The sequence below is a fragment of the Tetrao urogallus genome, assembly GCF_951394365.1.
Source record: "Tetrao urogallus genome assembly, chromosome: 19".
Lineage (NCBI taxonomy): Eukaryota > Metazoa > Chordata > Aves > Galliformes > Phasianidae > Tetrao > Tetrao urogallus.
The window spans coordinates 8,160,891-8,183,077 of NC_136832.1; the positions used below are offsets into that span (position 1 = coordinate 8,160,891).

At 42.4% G+C, this 22,187-nt stretch overlaps 1 protein-coding gene across 1 annotated transcript; it reads left to right on the forward strand.

Annotated features, from left to right (window-relative positions):
- Positions 1-1,053: 1,053 nt before the first annotated feature.
- QSOX2 (quiescin sulfhydryl oxidase 2) lies at positions 1,054-20,495 on the forward strand (the record flags this gene model as incomplete). Its single annotated transcript, XM_079544807.1, has 12 exons — positions 1,054-1,285; positions 4,963-5,063; positions 5,350-5,398; positions 6,367-6,472; positions 6,674-6,764; positions 8,249-8,394; positions 9,286-9,429; positions 11,347-11,476; positions 13,661-13,783; positions 14,782-14,932; positions 17,728-17,916; positions 19,945-20,495. The coding sequence occupies 12 exons, from the start codon at positions 1,054-1,056 to the stop codon at positions 20,493-20,495; spliced, it is 2,013 nt and encodes a 670-aa protein (XP_079400933.1).
- Positions 20,496-22,187: the final 1,692 nt, after the last annotated feature.

Sequence of the window (22,187 nt, forward strand, 5' to 3'; positions counted from 1 at the left end):
ACAAGAAGGTTTTCCTTTTATATCATTGGATTGCACTGCTGTAACCACCTCCTGTTACTGCTTGGAGACAAAAAGCTCCAATAGAGCGTGGTGCAAGTAAAGCAATGACTCAGGGCAGTGCACATGGATGGAAGGATGTGACTGAACTTCAGATGGTGATGGCAAAAAACAGAGAAGTGGGCAAAAATAGGGAAATGTGGCAGAGTCTGCTGGTTCTCATATGATTTGCAGTCTGTGGGATTCCTGCACAGTCAGCCACAGAATGGCCTGGGTTGGAAAGGACCTCAAAGATCATCTCGTTTCAACCCGATTCTGAAAGCATCAAAACAAAACTGCAAACAAAGCATGCTCTGTTCCTGAGTTTCAGAAGCATCATCTTTAAGCTTGCAGTCAAGTTGCCAAGGTTGAACAGATGAGAAATGGAATAGCTCTCAGATGAAGCTACCCATGGAAAGCATGAGCATTCTTAGTCTTCCACTACAACCCATCCATTCCCATTCTGAAGTGGAAACGTTCTGCTGCCCAATAACACCAGACACCCACTTGCATTTGCTGATATGGCCAACATCCACACACCCCAAAATCCACTTTTTCAATGCAAGTCTTTCTGAAGACTTAGACCACACTTTATTGGTCCTTCAGGGGTTACAGCAGTACAGTGCACATCATCGGAACTGCAGATAAGTAAGAGAACAAGGACCTGAAGCCATTAAGAATTATCATGATTGCCTACAAAGATATCACACCGCTGCAGCCAGCCTGCCGTAACGATCCTAGCCTACATTTTAACCCCTGAAATTGCACCGGAGCGCCTGAAACGCGAGGATTTGGATCAATTTCTTTTCGTCTTCGGTCCTTAAGTGATCACAAGGAGCAGTTGCAAGCACTGCCAGCCACAACCCGCTTTCGGGCACTCTAAGCCTCCCCCCCCGGTGCCCGCAGGCAGGCGGGCTGAGCGCCGCGCTCTCCGCTAGGCCGCGTCCCCGCGCCCGGCCGTTGTTATGGCACCGCCCCGCGCCGCGCCGCCCCGCCCCGAGCGCCCGGCGTCCCAACATGGCGGCGGGCGGCGGCGGGCCGCTGGTTTTGCTGGCGCTGCTGGCGGCGGGGGTGGCGGCGCGGCTGTACCGGGCCGGGGAGGATCCGCTGAGCGTGTTGGCGGCCGGCACGGTGCGGCGAGCGCTGCTCAACTCCTCGGCCGCCTGGGTGGTGCAGTTCTACAGCTCGTCCTGCGGACACTGCATCGCCTTCGCCCCCACCTGGCGAGCCCTGGCGGGGGACGTCAAAGGTGAGGGGGCCCGGCCCGGGGTCTGCCCGCGGACCGCCGTTGCGAGGCCAGGCTGCCGGGGTCTCCGCCGGTGTGGGCCGCGGGGCCTGGGCTGGGCTGCGGGGCCTCCGCACGTGGGGCGCTGCGGGGCCGTGGGCGCTGCCCGGACCGCGTCCTGCTTGGGAGCTGAGCTGTGAGCGGCTGTGGGGAGCAGCGGTGAGCCTCCAGGTTGAATGACTTTGGAGAGCCGAGCACCGAAATGCCGCCGTGTGTGTGATGGATGGGCTGTGCGGCCCTTCCGACCCGCAGCCTTCCTCGGTTGTCCAGGTGGCACTGCAGGCTGATGCACCTAGATGCCTTCCGACTGTCAGCTCTCTGAGATCTTCATCCTCTGGTTGCTTGAAAGGAATCATCCCGTTCTGAGCAGAAAGCACGTGAATACTGCAGTGCTGGAGATGCCGCGTGTGTTTGGTGTTGGATCGTGCAAAACCAACAGAGCAGGAGTGGGTTGGAAGGGAAAAAAGAATGGCCAGGTGATAATGCAAAGAGGGACACACATTTTTGTGGTTATCACACCGTTCTTTTAAATGGGTCGTTGGCCTCTGTGCCTCAACAGAGGGATGCTCACACTGCTGCATCTCAATCAGCTCGTGGGTTTATTGGCACGTGCTGCAGTGTTCTGCTCTGTTTGTAGAGCTGATGCAAGGAACCTGCAGGGCTTGGAGGTGTTTGGAGGTGTGGTGGGGAGCTGAACTGAGACAGAATCTTGGGAGAAATTGCTCTTAACGTGGGTGTGTTAAAGGCTTGCAAACTCTACTGTGTTTTTTTACCCAAGAGATGATACCACGGCGGAGGCAGCAGTTCTGGTGCATGGATGTGGTTTCTATTTGAGGCAGTGAGGAGCTCTGGCTTCTCTGGCAGCCTTGGATGTGAGAAGCAATGATGATGAACACACAGCGTAGATCAGTGTTAGATATGCTTTTAGATGTGGTTTTAGAGGCACAGAAATGGACCTGCCCAGAGTAAGGCCCTGGGTGTTTGTCATGTGCTGGACCGAGCAGAAACTCAAAGAGCAAAAAACAGAGCAGTACTGGTTTCATAGCTTTTCAGGCACTTGTTATTTTCATGGCTTTTCTTGTTTGTATAAGCTGCAGCTCTTTTTTTTGTTTCTTTACATAAGCTTGCATAACATTTTCACCTTGTAATTGGATTGCCTTGTGGCCAAAATAGTATTAGACCTTTTTTTAAAGATGTGAAAGAGCCAGGAGGTGTGTGAGCATTGCAATGGAGATCAGGAAGAGCTGAAAGTGAGCAGAGCTCTTCTCAAAATAAAATGTTTGTTTTTACTGCAGCGGTGTGATATCTTTGTAGGCAATCATGATAATTCTTAATGGCTTCAGGTCCTTGTTCTCTTACTTATCTGCAGTTCCGATGATGTGCACTGTACTGCTGTAACCCCTGAAGGACCAATAAAGTGTGGTCTAAGTCTTCAGAAAGACTTGCATTGAAAAAGTGGATTTTGGGGTTTGTGGATGTTGGCCATATCAGCAAATGCAAGTGGGTGCCTGGTGTTATTGGGCAGCAGAACGTTTCCATTTCAGAATGGGAACGGATGGGTTGTAGTGGAAGACTAAGAATGCTCATGCTTTCCATGGGTAGCTTCATCTGAGAGCTATTCCATTTCTCATCTGTTCAACCTTGGCAACTTGACTGCAAGCTTAAAGATGATGCTTCTGAAACTCAGGAACAGAGCATGCTTTGTTTGCAGTTTTCGTTTTGATGCTTTCTCTCAGAATAGGTGTAGAGTTGTCACTGCTGCATCCCTAACCACACATTTAGCTGTATTACAGTTCACTTCTGGTAACTTAAAAGGTGGTTGAATGTACCCACCAGAATGTCTGTGGGCTGTAATTACACGTAGTGGTTTTCTGTGCGGAAGTGACAAACTCGTAGAGATCCCACATACAACCCTTGAATTATATGCAGAAATAATCCACTTCTCTGCACAGTTGTCCCAAATCCAGCAACATTTTCCTTCCAGAAATTGTTCTGGGGAACTACAGAAACGTTGCTGTTACGTTGGAAGCAGCCTAGATGTGCAATGATAGTGCTATTTAAAAGTGCTGTTTAAAAATCAGCAGTGTTTTCTTTGAAACAAATCTACACTGTGTTGCCAATATAGGCCGTGTGCTGCAGCAGTTTTCACGTCTCTTAGAAACAAGGAGCTCCTCACTAAGCAGAAGCAAATGCTGAGCAGCACACCCCCAGCTGGTGCTCTTTAACCCAAGTGTTTAGCCAGAGATGCATTTTCATTGTTATAAGTGAGCGATTTGCATTGGCTTCATAGTGCTCCTATTCATGGTGTGGAGGAGGATATGAAGGCAGGTGGAAAAAGGAGGAGTGGTGAAAGTTGGATGGGTTGGATACCCAGAAGCCAAACTTTTGTTGTTGTTTGTTTTGCATTTAGTTTGATAAAATGGACTGTTGTATCTTTTGTGTTGGTGTGAATGTGTGTCCATCTGCTCCAGGATGCTTGTAGTTACTGCTGTGCCTTTTGGGCTGTTGGCATGTTCTGAAATTTCCACTCAGCTGCCCCATCCTCCTTCAAAGACAAGGAAAGGTCAAGCTAAATTTCAGCAGCAGCCAGGCATCCAATCAGATCTTGAACTTGATGAAGCTTTCGGGCTCTTTGCTATAAAAGCAAATTTAATTTTAGTGCTTATTTTATATTTTATTGATCCTTGGGAGTTACGGTGCGTCTTCAAATTCTGCCCACAGCTGTTTTGATTCAGCTCAGCCGTAAAAAGTAACTGCATAAGGAGTCTCTTGGAGCAGTTCTTCCTTAAAGTGATTGCTGCAGCAGAGCAGGGCTGGCGAAAGGAGAAGGAAAAAGCTATGAATGAATTGAAAGCTTTTATTGAAGTTATGTAGGTGCATTTATGGAAATACTTCAACTCTTGTGGTTACTCCTATGAAACATTTATAAAGGAAATTAGGAAATTTAGTGATGTGGGGACCCAACTCTGTAGCACTCCAGTTAAAACTCGGGTATTTTAGAAGCATATCCTGAGCGTGCCTGAGGAGCACTAAAAAGTAAAGACAGCTTTCAGTGGGCAAAATGTAAGCGTTGGGCTGAATGCAGATCTGGAGGCCTCTGAGGACGTTGTGAGCTCAGTAAGCAGTGAGCCTGTGTGAGAATTAGCTGTGATGCCTGGTGCAGCAAATGTGGCACTTGGTGATTGTCAGCCACGTGGATGAGAAACTATTGGATTTGTTTTGTTCATTTGAATATGCTCCACGTGTTCAGTTTATGGGCTTAGCTGACTGCGGAACTGATTTGGTACCTTCTGTTGGGTTGGACCCTATTTCATCTTCTTGGACTCGATTAGAAAAAAATCTGCAGTCCTATCATTGTCACATTGTATGTTGAGATTGTTCTTATTTAGATGTCTTGGGAATACTGCTGCAGCTTCAAACAAACAGAAGCCCAACCAGCCAGGGAGCTTTTAGATGTTCAACGACCTTCATTCATCTTGAGGGTGGAAATGGCCTGTGAACAAGGGCCAACCTAAGGCTTGGTTTCTGTGCTACTGGAATCTGTCAGAGTTGTGGAGTTGATTTCCTTGGGAACCAGGCCAGTCTGCAGCTGGGATCTGAGGTCGCTTCTGCTGAAAATGGAAATATATTTTTGTTTTCAGACTGGGAGTCTGCAATTAGAATTGGTGTGCTGGATTGCGGGGAAGAAGAGAACTATGAGACGTGTAAGGAGTATGGGATCCACTTCTATCCAACTGTAAGGGTACGTGCCATGATGTGTTTATTGCCTTAGGTAGATGATGTGTGTTGTATGATAACTAAAACTTACAAATCAACCTATGTGCAGAGAGTATTTACTAGAAATTCTGATGCTCTAGCCAGGGCTTTGGAGCTATAAGCTAGGAGTAAAAACTATTTCGTGAATGGAAAGATAGAAATGTTTTGTAATACAGCTGTAAAAACTAAAAACGACTGTGTGAAACCAGAGCTTCTGTCTTTAAAAGTGACTTTTTAAAATCAGTAATACTTTTCTTTTTCTTCCCCTGTAGTTCTTCAGAGCATTTACAAAGCAGTTTACGACTGGAGAAAATTACAAAGGTAGGAATATCCTGCTGTAAGTGTGAGTTGCCCTCATTTGGAGGGGGGTGGAAGTCCCAGAGGACAAAACCAGCCCACATCTCTGCAGCCTGAGATGCAGTTTGCTCAGTCGTGGCTCTGGTGCCTTTTGAACTGTCAGTCAGTTTCCAGGCATCCTGAATTTCATTGGGGAACCCCCACTCAGATGTTGACTAACTGAAAGCAGGCTTATCCCCTGTGTTTGACAGGATCACAGCTTGAGGTGGTTTGTGTGGGGACAAAAGTAATGTTGTCTTTTCTAATGGATTACCATTTAAAAGGCCAAAGGTCAGAAGAAGGACCACCTGCACCATTAACCCTTTGTGTAGAATTAGACTGTAGCTGTACCTGTTACTTCTGGTATTTGTGAGAGCTCCTGCGTTTTGATTTATTCCTTTTAAAGCTGATAAAATGATCTCACAGGTCAGTTATTCCTTTATGTTATGTGGCTTTGTAAGGTCACCTGTCACATTTGGTATGAGTGCCACACGTCTGCAGTTTTTAATCCATCATGAATATCCTTATCAAAAAAAGGCTACTAGAATCTGCAACTGCTGTGGAAACAAACACACATTTGGAATGAAGCGTTGTTTTGAGAGAGAACCAGCAAGGCAGGCAGATAGATTTGTAAATATATATTTACAAATCTATTTGTATATAGATTTATAAAATATCAAGATATCTATATTGATATTTTGTAAATTTTGGGATGGGTTGATAGTTCTTAAGTTCTCATTCCAACCTTAAATTGCAATCTTACAATTAAATCCTTGGTACCTGTTCGTCAGACAGAAAACAGTGCCTCTTTTTCCCAGTCTGAATGTGAAACAAAAAACAAAAATGCTGCAGGAAAGGATGAGAATGTGTGAAAACCTGCACCTGAAGTGTTTGCCACAGCTGTGTGTCAGTTGTCTGAAGCACTGCATGTTTTTGTGCCTTGGACTCAGCAGGAGCAGATCGTGAGCTGCAAACAGTTCGCCAGGTGATGGTTGACTTCTTGCAGAACCATTCTCAGGAGTCAAGACCTCCTGCTTGCCCACCATTGGATCCAGTTTCGTAAGTGCCTTGTTTAAAGTGCAGCTAATGTACGTCTGCTGTGTTAATTAAACATAATATAGGTAGTTTTATTAAAGATAAAGTAAGCTTTTTATTGTTGTTGTTATCAATACTACTATGAGATAGTAAAAGGCAGTTCTGTTGATTTACAGTGAGCTTATTGCATTCTCCTGTGCTAAAAGCTTTATCTTTTCATAAAAGGTCCAGTGAAGTTACTTCTCTCTTCGACAAGAAAACCCCTCATTACACTGCTGTTGTGGTTGAAAGTAATAACTCCTACATTGGCCGAGAGGTAAAGCATGATTTGTGACATCGTGAGTATGAAAGGGTGTAATTATGAAACAGCTGAGTTTTATGTTGGTCGAGCAAGAGAACTTGTGATTCTAGGACTGGATTGAAGCATCCTTCAAAGTCAGGTCGTGTTTTTTGAGATATCATAAAGTCAGGTGGTTACATAAGGCTGTTGTATTTAATTATGCAGAAGAACTTGCTTACAGCTGTATGCCATGTTATGTTAACTTCTTCTGTTCCCACTTGAGAGGAAGATTAATTTAGCTGTTTCATTGTTAGCACAATTCTTTTGTTTCAAGAGCAGGAAAATCCCAACAAAAACATTGTCAGATGTTTTGTGACTGCTAGAGAAACATTCATAATATTAGTGGTTCTAATTTAAATGATAGCATGCGATTGTTTCCACTCTGAGCCACTGAGGAAGTGAAAGTCTTTGATCTTTCCTTCCCCCCCAATAAAATATTTGATTTGGCTTCATTTCACCACTTAACAAGCCTGCTGTTCGCCTAGAGCTGTTACTTTTCTCTTGCTGCCAAGATCTGGAATAAGTAAAGTAAATAAAGTGCACAATTATCTAGGTATAATCTGTGCAGAAACATCCTGTGTCTGTGAAATGTTTCTAATTAGATTTGATGCCAAGATGACTGAGTTGTACAAGAGGAGGAGGGTGTGCTGCCAAAAACAAGAATCACTTTGAGAGGCAGACTGCTTCCAGACATTTGGTTTCTGGAAGCTGCTGTTTTGGTCCTTGTAGGCAGTACCAAAAAGGAGGTGATGATTATCAAGTTCTCTAGCATTTTGTCACTGATTTTAACACTGTTTCCCCTCTGCAGGGAAAGCAGATTGTCATCTGAGTAAGAAGAATAGAATCTGCTTTCAGAAGGCTAAATATTTGCTAATGTTGTAGAGAATTCTGTATTTATGAAGCAGCTTGATAAAATAGAAACAACATTACTTTCAGTTTTTCAGCGTTAGACAGTATAGACAAACCTAATAGAAGTCACAACAGCTGAAGAAATGAAGTCCGTGCTTTTATTACTGATTAAAAGAGGGGTCTTTTAAATTACAAGTTGGAAAATGAAGTGAAACATAATAAAGATAATATGCACCCAGGAAGGAAAAATGTAGTGGAAACTTACCTTGCACATGTAGCACAAAACATATCTGCTGTTGCTTATGGAATATTCCCTGCTCTATTTTGAGGTTTGAGGACATTTCCTCATTCATTCTCCTGTTTTCTTCAGATGTTATTCTGATATTTTTCTTTTCCAGTCTAGAACAAAGAAAGAATTGAAGGTAGGAGTAAATAACTTGCAGAGTAAATCTTCATCTGATGTTATTGGTGTCCACAGGATGCTCACAGATGCACTTTCTTGGTGAACAGTTTAAGGGTTGATGCACTTTGCTTACTTACCTGTCTTGTCCTGCAAGACTGGATATGCCACCAGCAATGTATTTAATTTGTGTTTCCTTTTTGTTACTCAGGTTATCTTGGATTTGATCCAGTATGAAAACATTGTTGTAAAGAGAGCAGTGAATTTTGATAAGTCTTTCCTGGAGAAACTTGGGATTACCTCAGTCCCTTCGTGCTACCTGATGCATCCTAATGGGTCACACGGGTTGGTTAACAGGTGAGCACTTGAAGTGAGAACATAGGGGGATTCACCCAAGCTATAGCAACTGTTTTTTATAGCTTCCTTTTATACAAAGTAAGTTATTTTATAGTCATTTTTGCACATGTATGATGACATTGTGTCTTAGTGTGTACTCAGTGCACTGTGTTTGAGAATTGTCTGTCTTGAGCACTCTTCAGCTGTTATTAATTGTATTCAGTGGTCTCATTATACAGTTTGCTCTTTATGAATGCTTATAATACGTAGAGATGGATTATGCCAGTAGAAAGAGTTAGTATGAAAGAGTCCTGTGGCCTCATAACCTCATAACCCTTGGCTTGCTGCACTGCACTGACAAGATTATTTACTGTAAAACTTTCTTTGTAGTAGCCACTTTTGTAGTGCTTCTGTCTGGGAATAGGTGGCTGCTGGTTATTTGGAGTTGCATATGCTGATAGCTGTGTGCTGTTCCTAATGAAGCATTTAATATTGTTATATATATATCTTTTTTAATAAGTGACTTGATATTAGCTTGCTTGCCATTATTGCCTACTTACAGTCTTTGTGCCTGTTGCTGTGATGTATCTGAAAGGAAAACACTTTGGAATGAAAATGAAAAAAATTAGCAATGCATCCAAGGTCTGTCAAGCTTGCTTCTAAGTCAGAATACTTCTCCATGTGGACACTGCCTGTGTAATCAAGCTGATATTTTGATGAACGTGATGTTTTTAATTCATGTGGAATTTCGACTACTAATTGCATTTATTTTTGTTACTATTCCTAAAATCATCACCATTTATCAAAATAGAAGCGGAGAACAAAGTGAGTGTGATAAATATGCTGGTTTGCTTTGGATGTTTTATTAATCCAAGATGAAAAATAATCTGAATTTTGTCAATTTGCACCCAGTCTGAAGCCCCTGCGGTCGGTCTTTTCTTCATATCTGAAGTCGCTGCCAGGTGTAAGAAGGAAACTTCTTGCACCACTTGAGCTGCCTGCTAAAGGAAACAAGGAGGAGAGCGCAGAGATGAAGCCGTGGAAGGAATTTGATAAGTAGGCAATTCTGATTTTCAGATCAATGCTTGATTATTAAAATTCACATGCGGTTTCTTTTTGCCACGTAGGAGGCTGCCCTGTCATTGTAAAGTTCTGGTGCAGATGAAAATGGTATTTCTGTCTATCCCATCTGATGTAGCTTCATTTGAATAGGTTGATTGGACTTTCTGATCTTCATTCTTCTGCAGAATAAAGTTTAAGGCATTTATGCTTATTGCTGGAGAAATTACAGCACCAAAGCTGGAAGCAGTGCTTCAGCTGTTGCTTCAGCTTGATCTGTTTCTCAGTATGTTGAGATGGCACTGAATTAGTTCATTTCCAGCACCAAGGTTACAGCTTCTGCCAAATGCAGGTAACGTTTCTGTGTTTGTGAGCAGTGTTTCAATCAATTCCCTGAAAAAATAAGCAGTAAAGCAACGAGCTGTAGCACATTTCTGTAGAAAATGATTATCTTTGTGTGTATTGGAAAGTAAGCAGTGCCCACTAAAAATGCTCAAAAATGCAAATGCAGTTGAAAATGCTGAAGTCTCTGTGAAAGATGTTTGCCAAACCAAATCTGATGAGGTTTATCTTTACCCTCTTTTCCCCATTCTCTGTTTGAGAGAAGGATGCAAAGGCTTTGCAGAGAGATAATCCCTCAGCATCTTTAGATGGAAAAGATACAGGACTGAGTGCTTTCATTTTGTACTTATTTTCCTTTTTTGGAGACTATTAGTGTCATCTTCTTTCAATGACTATTGTAAAATACTGTACATAAAGCATTGTATTATTAAAACAGCTTAGTTAAATGTAGCTGCTTCCCAGCAAGCCAAAATCTTGTTGATATGAATCTCCAGTCCAAGTATCTTCCAAATGGGCTTTTTCTGGGAGACCCTTATGCACATGTATGGATCTATGTTCAAGAAACTTGAAGCCAGCAGAGTTTTTCTTTTTTTTTTCCTCTCAATTTAAGTGAGTACATTATTAACTGAGGAGATATGTCAAAGTAAGTTTGTAGTTTGAGTTGTTAAAAATGTAGATTATCTTGCATTTTAATATATGTTAATTCGTGCATGTGATTTTAGAGGTGGAGGCAGCTGAATGATTGTTTTTGTTTGGTTTGGAAACCATGATCTTGTTGAGCTCTTACAAAAGAATACTGTGTGAACTTCTGTTTGTTCAGTTACATGCATGATGCAGTGTGAAGGTTGGACTCTGAGAACATTGAAAGATAGGATGTTTTACCTGATGGATTCTATCTGAAGTAGCTCTTGTTGTAAAGACATTTAGTTGTGGGAATGTTAAAATATTTAATTTGCTTTAGTTGTTTTACTTGTACCTGTCATAAGGTGTGTAAGAGCAGCTGTGAATAAAATTGTTTGCACAGGACTCTGTATCCAAGGAGCCTGCAGCAATACTGCTGCATCTGGCAGAGGATTGCTAGGTTCAGTCCTTTCCAATAATGATTTTTGCCAGTCTTGCTTGCACCTCTGCTCTGTGCATCATCTCTGTATGTTAAGCAGGAGTCTCCCTTTTCTGGTAGCATGTAATTTTACTGTTTGTGTCAGATTCTGGAGAGAAGCTGTAATTTCTACTTCCTTGCTGACAGTGGTTTGTGACTTCATTGCGAGGTGCAGCTGGCTGGGAAACAAAAAGCTGAAGTGTGGTCTTGCTTCACATGTCTGAGCTCAGAGCTGAGTGATACAGAACTTGTTCAGGAGGTGCAGTGGGTCTCAATGAACTTTACACCACTCCCAGCACCTGAAGCAACTGCTGTATTCCCTGTGCCTGCTGCAGCCTATGCTGCAATCACTGTGGAGTGGCAAATGTAGAGGCTTTAATGGCACCTACTATATATCAATTTTACCTTCGTGACTGATGAGAAAATGAGTGAAAGAGCCCTGTCACGATGTTATTTATGTGTGTGTGTTTCAGATCGAAGTTGTACATGGCTGACCTTGAATCTGGATTGCATTACCTGTTCCGGGTGGAGCTTGCTACACACAGGATGCTTGAGGGAGCTGAGCTGAAGACCTTCAAGGATTTTGTTACCATTTCTGCCAAGGTGTGTGCTTCCACTCCTTGATTATTTTAAGGAGAAAAAAAATGACTGTAACATAAAATTTATTGTGCTGTAAGCTTCTCGAAATGCCTTTCAGAATGTATTTAAGTGTGTGCTTTCCCAATAGCTTAAAAACAGTTTTGTGAATTTCTTTAAATGTTGTTTTTGAGTTACTTTGTGCCGTTCTGATATCCTTAAAGAGCTGAAAGGCATTTTAATTTCATCTTAGACAGATCAAATTTGAATAAAGGCTAAGCAGCCTGCAGCATATTGAATGAATGCTCTTAATACAGTCCATTTATCAGATCTTTGGGGTAAATAGCTATTTTAACTCAGTAAGTAAAAGTATTCTTTTCACTGTTTAATTTTGGATTGTGCATGCTTGACAAGTAGTGTTCTATTTAGAAATTTCTAACTTCAGTCTGAATCTTGAATCTTGAGGTTGAGTATTCCAGAAATGAAGATGCAGGCACTTCTCCTGTAATACCAGCAACACGTGCCATCTAACTTGGAAAAAAAATGAAATTGCACCTTGTCACATCAGCATTGTGAAACAGGCAGACTCTAGATGTACTTACTGACTGCTAACACTTGGCTTTATTTAAAATACCTTAACCAGTTCCTGTTTAAGGGAATAACAGGGGCTGTATGATCTGTTCCCAGCTATCTGGGTGTATCAGTCGGTTTCTTGCCCCCCTGCGGCCATCAGAGGTCAGAAATCTCTAGCTGGCCTCATTTCTTTAAGAAAGTGTGGTGGTAATCTTTCCATCATATTATCCCTAAAACATCCTCTGTTCTTCCTGATGGCTCCTGGCCAGCTTATGTCATTTGCTTCCCTGGCTATTAGTGCGTAAGTGGGGAATGCTGTTGCACGCTCATCTCCAGATTGCCATTGTACGTGGGGACTCCTGTCCTTCATTTGCATTCTTTTGTTTTGAACAGCTTTTCTCTTGGTTCTCACTCCCAATTCCCACTTACTGACATGTGCACTGCTTGCATTTGAGGCAGTCAGAATGCTGAGTTTGCAGTGCTGGTACTGTCATTACGTGCATCGTCCTGCAGGCTCACGCACTGGATTTCAAAGTTAAACCCTGTCTCTTGCTTTCCTTTTTAACAAAGTTCCCAGCATTCAATCCATAACAACAGCTTTGTAAATCAGGACTTCCAGCACTTTTTTTCCTATCTTCCAGTTTAACAGCATTTAAAATGATGCTCAATTCTAAACCCAGAGGTCTGATCTCTGCCCCCCTACTAGGGAAATCTTCATTATTGTAGAATTAGATTTTACTTTTTTCTTCCATGAAATGTATCTACCAGAGACACTCTGCTACTATTATTTTTTTTAGATAGTAACATATGGTATTTTGGGATTCCTACAGGATTATAGATGCTGGCTGTAGTACAGAAGTAAGCTGTTTTAGTTGTATAGTTGGACAGTGGCTGTGAAGGGACTTGTATTGCAGAGCATCTCCTGACATCTATTAAATACATGGGATGTGTTTAAGACAGCAGGTACAGGGGCTTTGTTTCTCCTTCCTCTGGAAGGGTGCTTAGAAAATGTTGTGTACTCAATTCCATAGTAAATACAACAATCAGTCAAGCATTTCTAGTGTATAATAATGATATGACCCCTGACTTACAGCTCCTTGTGCTTGTCTGACAGAGCTCGACTGCTTTAACTTGCAAGTTACTGTAATCACCATTTGCAAACCACTTTGGGAATCACACGTATGAAAAGGAAAGTTATTTTTCTAGGTAACTGCCATCATCAACCAGAATAAAAATACTATAAGAACCATTGCTGTGGTTTATATTCAAAGAGTGAGAAAGGATTTCAGCCTTTCTTAGGTCTTATGCTCCTCGAGCTGTGTGCTTAGCTGAATTACCTTCACAGAAAATTCTGTGTCATCTGCCCAAGGTTGTTCTGCTTGAGATTGAGCATCTTCGTGCTGGTTAACATTTTACAAATGCAGTGTGTTAAATTTTGTGAGTTACTGTGAGATAACTGATAAACTGCTTTACTGACAAACAGAACAAGCACACAACAAAAGAAAATCTTGTCTATTAAACTGAGCTAATGCATTTCAGAGATGAGAAAACACATTTAGGTAAACATCAAACTGTCATGCTGCTGCTGGAAGTTGTGCTTTAAAATATTATATTCTTTTTTCTTTTTAATATCCTCAGCTTTTTCCTGGCCGTCAGCCTGTGGTGAAGTTGTTAGAGACCCTGCAGGAGTGGCTGGTGAGCCTTCCATTAGACAAAATCCCTTATGATGCTATTCTAGATCTGGTCAACAACAAAATGCGGGTAAGCTGTTACCAGTTTCCAGTGTAAAATACAGCATTAGTAAAGGATAAGATTCTGTATAAATCTAAGGCATCACTGACTGATGGTCCCTCAGCCGTAATGGAGTTATAAGAAGGTTAAAATGAAAATAAAGTGAAATCATTGCAAAAAAAAAAATCCATATGAAGAAATTGGAATGAGAGAATTGCAGCAGACAATCCTGGCGTGGTTTTATCAGCAAGCATTGCTGCCTTCCTTAATGTCAGCTTCAAACCATGGGAGAGCGGAGATGTTAGAATTGGCTTTATTTGCTATGCCTGCTATCAGCAGAATTCTCTTAAGTTCAGAGTGTAAAAGGTGGGAAATTTGCCCGTTGAAGGGTAAATTATTCTTCGTTATTCCTACTTAATTTCCTGACTTCGGTCGTTGCCAGGAATCCCATCTCGGTTTGGTAATGAAAAGCACTGTGATGGAGCTGTCTTTGCACAGAAGTTAATGTGAGTCTTTCTCCCCATGAAGTGGGATTGCTGTCTGGGATTTGGAAAGCAGACGTGTGTGTTTTAGGAATCAGAGATGAATCATTGGAAAGAAATCCCATGCAAGATTTTCATTTGCAGTAGTAGTTTTAAGAAGAAATAAACATTAATTTTACATCTGATCCTCTTAAGATGTTACTGCTGTAAATTCCATAGATGTTGCTGAGTGATGCACAATTTTTATTGTGCCCACGGAAGCTGTAACACAGCTTACAGCAGCGTGTGTGTCTTGTTTTCATACTGTGCTGAAAAAAAAAGTCTCTGGAAGTTAAGCTGCTTAAGGTATCCTGGCAGACTAATCAGGCATCCCTGATGTGCATCTTGGCAGGTTTAACATCACTGGCTGTTACTGCATGTCATGTAATGTGTTTGCAAGACGGGTGAGTTTAGCAATGGGCTTTGGAGAGAAATAGCATGTCTACAAATGTTGAAGCTAATCTCGGTCCCAGGGCTGCATGTATCTGAAACATGTATTCTTTTCAGATTTCTGGGATATTTCTCACTAAGAGAATGGAGTGGGTTGGCTGTCAGGGCAGCAGGCCGGAGCTCAGAGGCTATACTTGCTCCCTTTGGAAGCTGTTTCATACCCTAACTGTGCAAGCTGCGCTGCGACCGACAGCTTTGATAAATACGGGTAAGTAGCAGTTATGTGAGGGTCTGGAAGGCAAAAACACACAGCTGATCTGCTAGGCAACAAAATAGGTAATGGATTCAAGCTATCTTTTTCCTGTTAATTCTTGGCTAATACATTCATGGGCAGTGTCTTTCCAGGCTCAGTTTGCAGGCTGTTGCCAGCAGGGGTCAGAGCGTAGCTTCCCTGCGGTGGGAAGGCTTTAAAAGAAAGTGTGTCAGTTTGTCCTTGCTTAGAACCGTGGTAAATGGAGAAGGAAAGTACGTGACCCTGGGGAAGTGAGCAGTAAGACAGGAAGGAGGGGGAGAATTTCAAAGGAAGAAATTCTGAACCACCTGAAAAAGGAGGAAGCCTGTTGAGGCTGTGAGGTCGCGCTGTTTATTTGAGAAGAATGAGATGAAACCACGGGGTTTGGCAGCAATAAAAGCTGGACAGCCATTAGCCAGTCCCCTTCTGTAATGAAATTCTGTATTGCTGAAATTTAAAGACAGATCTGTTTTCAGCTGAGTCCCCATTAATTGTTGCAGTGCGAGGCATTCACTCCTTTGCAAACGCTTGGTAAAATCCCTTGTTTTTAGACTTGCAGTATCTTTGAAAGAGTGTTAGTGTTCTGATGTTGGTTCCTATTTAAGAAATGTTCTGCATAGGTAGATGGAAAGAAAATTGATGCTGAAATATTGCTCTTCATCTGATTTTGTTCTTGTCAGGGCAGTGCATTGTTTGCTTATTGTTCCATTTCGTTTTTGTTTTTTAATTTCAGGCTTTTAATGTTTTCTGCAAAGAATTCTAGATAGAGTGCTACCAGCCCATGGTAACAGTAGTTTGCAGTTTTCCAGTTGTCAATTATACATTAAATACAAATATAGTTCAAATCCTGGATACATTTATCTGTCCAGCATAGTTTGCAGTCGCAGTGAAAAACTCAATTCATAATGTTGAATGCCCTGCAAATAGGCATACTTTGAGTAGCTAATCTCATCATGCTGTAGGGCTTTTTCCTCTCATTTTGCCTTGTTTTGTTTGTTATTTGTGGGACAATAGGCTGAATCCCTTTGTTGTGCTGCATGCTGTAGTAGCTGTGCAGCAGCATCGTGCAGGAGTTGAATGGCTTTTTTTTTTGCCCCTTTTCTGGGGCAAAGTGCTGGAACTGAATCGAATTGAAAAGCATTCTGAATATCTAGGTGTACAACATCACAGCTGGCATTGCTCCCATCTTCCAAGCTGTAGTCAGTCTGAAGTTAAAAATACACTGCAGAACCTGAGAACTCTTCGGCACACTTTACCCCTCGATTTAAATCGGGGCAGATATGTGATGATCACTTCTTATGGCAAAAGAATTGGGTCAGTCTGAGACTGTCGGATTATGTCTTGGGAGGTTTTCCTCTCCTTATTGCTTGTTTAAATCCCATCTACTAAAAAGCATGATGTACTCCCTAATCCTTCCCACCACAGGTAGGGTTTTATGGTTCTTGTCCACTTTAAAGATTAGGGTTACCCTGAATTGCTGTAGTTTGGGAGGAAAGAGAAAAGGAGGATTACACGATGATACATGGCAGATGTTAATAGAAGATTCATCGCTGGGCTGATAAAAGAAAAACAAACAAAATGAGCCATTTTGCAATTGTTTGTTTCCTTTTTAAACCAGCCGGATTTTTCTTGATAGTTTCCACTCCTTGCAGAGTCTGGCAGCAGCCAGCATAAACTTACCATGATTTTCTTGATTGAATGTTTTTATTGCTTTAAATTTGACGTGTTTTAATGTGGAGCTGTGTCACTTGAAGCTGCAATGAGATGAACATCGGGGACCCCAAAGGAGCTCTGAGCACAGAATTGTTCACTTCAGAAGGCAGATAAAAATCGCTGCAGAAATCTCATCCTGGGCATCCTTCGTTTGTATGGAGGAGTTCTCAATGAATGGGATCTGTTGGTGTGGATAAGACTTGCTTGTGGATTTTTAACTCCATATCTGAATCTTTTAATCCGTTGCTAAATTTGAAAGCCCTCTCTAGAAAATGAATTTTGAAGGAGACTTCAAGAATGTAACATTACACAGGAGAACAGCTACAGTTAAATTTGTTCTGCATGAAGAGATTGTTTGCTAGTAGTTATTTCTTACTGATTTTATTCCTAAATTCGTAGTCAGTTTATGTGATGAAACTCTTTTGTCTGAAATTCATTTCAACTTTCCAGAACACTTTTTAGCCTTTCTTGTAAGATGGTAATTCAATCTGCTGTAATCTCCTCGCTTTTATTTATACGTGCCTATTCAATCACAGATATGGAACGTCTGAGCAGAGATTGTTTGCTTTTCATTGGCTTTAATAACATCTCTGCTCTGAGTGAAGGTGTGCTGTGGAGCCTCCATGCGTCTCTTCCACAGGCAGCAGGCAAATACTCTGGCAGTTTTGAATAGGTTTTGCTAAGGATTTTTTTTCTGAGCATGGACATAGAGCACATGTGCTCCCAGCCTCTGTTTTTCACTGCCAGAACGGGACAGAAGCTCTGGAACTCTTTACCACGAAATCTGCAAGCCCTGTGCTGTGGGTTCCTCCCAGGTGAGGCACTGCATCGTGAGCTGTTTAATTTGGCAAGCATTTGGTTTTGGTGCTGATGACTACACGTGTGCTAGTCAATGGGAAAGGGGGCAGGTTCTGTGCCTCTGGAGGTGTTCTTATCCATGGGATGAGAAGAGAACAAGGTTTCCCTTCTTTGGTTCGCTGCCAGGTGTGTTATGCAGAGCACACACTGAAGCTGTGTTTGTCCCAATGGTGCTGAATGCATCTCACCTGCCTTTCTAGGTCTCGAAGACAATCCCAGAATAGTGCTTGAGGTCATGCAGAGATACGTCCATCACTTCTTTGGATGCAAGGCTTGTGCTCAGCACTTTGAGGAGATGGCGAAGGAATCCATGGACTCGGTGCAAACCTGGGACAGGGCTGTTCTCTGGCTCTGGGAGAAACACAATGTAGTCAATAGCAGACTTGCAGGTAAGAAGGAAAACACACACAGGGTAGCTGTGCTGAAAGGCTCTGGCATTTTATACAGTGTAGTTTGTCTTGGAACAAACAGGCGTGCAGGCAGTGCTTTGTGACATGGGTTCAAACCAACAGCAGCTGTTGTCTCAGCTTAATGTCCCCTATGAAATACTGGCTTAAGACCAGCTCCGTAATTCTATTGGTGTGCAAGGTTAACAGCCTTAAGGGTGTTTGTATGCACAGCAAGACTTACAGCATCTCAGTCAGCTTTAACTCTAAAGACCAGCCTGGTAGCTTTTTCTTGACTGAGGAATATCCACACTTGATACACACTCCAGTAGAACAGTTTATCTCTTATGACACGCAGTGAAAAAGCTTCTCGGAGGTAATGCTCCTTCTGAGATGTCACCTGTTGCTTGATGAGATGCTTTTCCAAAAGGAGCAATGCAGTTCAGCTACTTAGTGGATAAAAATAATTAATTTTCTTTCCGTTACAATCGAAGCAGATGTTAAAACTCATCTTCATTTTGTTCTGGAAAGAAAGATGCTTTAGTGGAGAGGGTGATAATTGAAGAGGAGGCTTTCTCAGGATAAAAGAGCCTGAACTACTACCAGATCAACAACCAAATAAAACAGAATTGCCATATGAGGAATATCTGTTTTCCCCCACTGCCTCGATTGCTGTGTTTTCAGTTGGACTAAAAATACAGCTAAAATACTGGGTTGTATTTAATCTGTTCTGTTATGGGGATATCAAATAGCTAAAGCACTAAAGAAAATTGGTTTCTCTTTGCACTTAATCCTCGCCTCCTGTTATGGATCTGTGTAATGTAGCATTAGTTACAATTTAAATATGCTGCACTGTGTTTATATCGTGGTTAGGCTGAATTCCCAAGATTTATGAAGAATTAAATACTGTTGTGAGTAGAAGCAGTTGGTTTCCTTTCTGCAAGAAGAAGCCTATGAGGAGGTATTGCAAAAACTCATCCCTGAATGTTTGCTACTGTTGCCAGACTGAACACAGGGAGTCACATCCTGCTGGCGTGGAGTTCCTACAGTGGAGCAATGTGCTGCTTTAGAGCATTCAGCCACTGGGAAACCCACGTGGATATTGATTGAAATGATGCAGCAGCTGGCTGAAACACTGTTAGTCAGAAGTGTAACTGGAATGAAGAACAGTGTCAAACAGTGCATTTTAAGTTTGCTAAAATTTCTCTTTGGGACAGCAACTTCTTGTAATCCCTAAAAGCTGCAGCTGTATTTCTGGCAACATAGATAGCTTTCATGAGAAACAATGTTTGAGTGGTCAATGAAAGCACCTTGGCACAGACCTCAGGAGTGGTTTATGAGGTTGCTGTCTGTAGCTCTGCCCTACTCAATTCCTGATACAAAATGTGTGCATTCTTTTTGGCAGGGGAACACAAGGTGCAGTAAGTTTTCTGTTGCTAATCTTAACGTGAGTTGTCTTTCTTCTGTTTTCTCTGGTGAAACAAAGTGATTACAGAGTGATTTTTATTGTAAGACATCTGAAAGGCAGACCTGTGCTCTGCCATTTGAATAGCAGAGACAAATATTTGTAACAGCTTACTGCAGACCAGGCTGGAAGATTAAAGAGCATCCAGTGCAAAAGAGCATTTGTTTCAAAGCATGACTGCAGTTAACCCTGAAAGGCCCAGCTGGTGATGTTCTCATGCCTTCCAGCACCACAGCACTTGTGGATCCTGTTGTATTGGAATTTGAATGCTGCATCTTTTAGTGAGAGAAGAGGAAAATAACTGATAGTGTTTGTGCCTTAGAGGAGGAAGCAGTGCTTTGGGACAGAGCAAGCACCCGTCAGGGAAGTCACAGACGGCTTAATTTGTGATTGCCTTCGGTTTAATACAAACATTACTGTGCTGTGGTGGGTTTTTTGGTGTTTGTTTGTTTTCCAGCCTCCCTATTTATAAGTGAAATAGGCACTGCCGTTTCTGCTGAGGTGTCTGACAGTTCAGCTGCCTCACTCATTCATTCCTGATGTATTTTTGTCCTTCTCTCAAACAGGTGATCTGACAGAAGACCCAAAATTTCCCAAAGTTCAGTGGCCAACTCCAGACCTCTGTCCTGCGTGTCACGAGGAAGTGAAAGGGTTACACAGCTGGAACGAGGCCCAAGTTCTGCAGTTCATGAAGCATCACTACGGCAGTGGAAATATTCTTAATAAATACGCTGAGAGCCAGGCTGACCCCAGTGATACTGAACTAAAAGATGCAAGGGAGGAGAAAGACAAAAGCCTGCAGGAGAAACCAGGTGGAAATAGAGAAAACGTGGTCGTGAACCAAGAACTCATAAGAGATTCAGAGTCTAAGCTGTTCAATAAGCTCACAGGGAACCACGGACCTGTCAGAGACAGCAGTAAGGGTGCATTTGAGGCCGTTCACCATCAGGAGAGCAGGCAGTCTGTCATTTTCTTAGGGATTGGATTTTCCAACATAGACATGAGTCTGTGTGTCGTCCTGTATGTGGCATCATCCTTATTTCTGATGATCATGTACTTTTTTTTCCGAATGAGATCTAAAAGGTGGAAGGTGAAGTACTATCGCCCGTCTGTGTAACAGCTCACGGTGGAGCCAGGTTGTTTCTGTTGGACGTGGCTGTTCAGTACCAGATAGGACTTTAATATTAATGATCAGGGATTTTATATGCAGTATTCCTTGTTTTAAAACCCTTTCTCCCCAAGTCATTTCACAAGTGTTCTAGCTTAATGTAAGGCGCCTGCTGTAAGAACCCCAGCCTTTCTCTCTGAGGCACACGGTGCTGTCACAAAATACCCAGTGAGGGAAGTGTTGCGTTTTTCAGTGAGGATTTTTCCCTGGCTTACATCATTTACTCACTTGCAGAGTAAGCATGACTTTATGCAATCAGCATTGGTACCAGTGTAGGTTATGAGGTCTGCTTTAAATCGATTCTAAGCCTCTGTGACTTTCTCAAGTATTGCTCACACTGCATACATAGAGTAGAAAGCATCTTCAAGCACTTCTTCCATTCCCTCGTGTTGCAGCCAAGGATGTGTGTGCCTCTGCAAGGACAGGAGGCCTGGGCTGGTGTGCATCTCTGCAAGCAGCCTGATTGTGTTTGCTGATGCCATCATCCGTTTAATGGAGTTCAGGTGTAAGCAACAACCGACTCAGACCCGACGCTTTGTGTGCACCACTGTTGGCTGTATTAACAGAGCATTCGATGGCTCATTTGTGAGCTGGAGGAGCAGCTCAGTACTGAATGTGGTCTTAGCCAAGTGCCAATTCTGGTGGACTGCAGGGAAGAGAAACACCATTTGTAGTGAAGGAAACTGAGGCTGTTTGCATCAGCGTGCCAGAGCAGATGCTCAGGTGTAGAAATACTACATTCCTTAAATGCTGAATGTCTCCGTTGTGTCACAGTCATTGCTCTTCTGGAAGTCAGCAGAAATGCTTTGTTTGGTATGGGAATGTCCAGTGATGGGAATGTCACCTGCTGGTGTGAGCTCTGTGCAGGCTCAGAAGCAGCCAGCTTGTGTTGGTGATGTGCTGAGAGCTCTGCTGTGTGGGTCAGGGAGGGTTTTAACTGTAGGTGGGTCCAAGAGCTCTTCCATTGCATGTGGCAGCAGTGGAGAGAATGACCAATGGCTCTGCAGATCTGACAGGGATCCTGGCTGGCAGCTATTAGAAGGAGGCATGAAAACAGTTATAAAATTACCATTCAGAATAGGAGTTCCTTTCTGATCTGTGAGGATAATTCATGTTCTGGGTAGTGAAGTTTATAATCCTATCCAATGTAATTGAGCGTGTTCTAGTTATCCATTACCTAATCTTTAGTTAATCCTAATAGGTTTTGGCCTCAATGTTTTCTCGTGGCAGTGAGTTCTACAGATTAATTATGTTATATAAAAAGGGTTTTCCTTTCAATTCTGCATTTCCAACTTGTAATTTAATTGAATGTTCAGTAGCTCTTCTGTTACACGAGGGGTGAGCAGTCCCTGGCCGATTCATTCTGTTATTTGTACTGCGTCTGTCAGCCTCTTTCCATTGCACATCCCAGCATCGAAAGCTTCAAGCTCAGCACGAAAACTCAGCAAAGATGTTTTTTCATCACTAAATGGGTTTCTTTACAAAATGGATTTTTTTTTTCAGACAGCTTTTTCTGCAGCTTCAAACTCCAGTAATGGAATTGAGGCGGATGAACGGTTCCTTCAAGTGTCAAAACAACCTACAGATAAGGTAACAACCCCGTGTCGTTGTTGTAAACACGTCAGGAAAAGCTCTCCATTC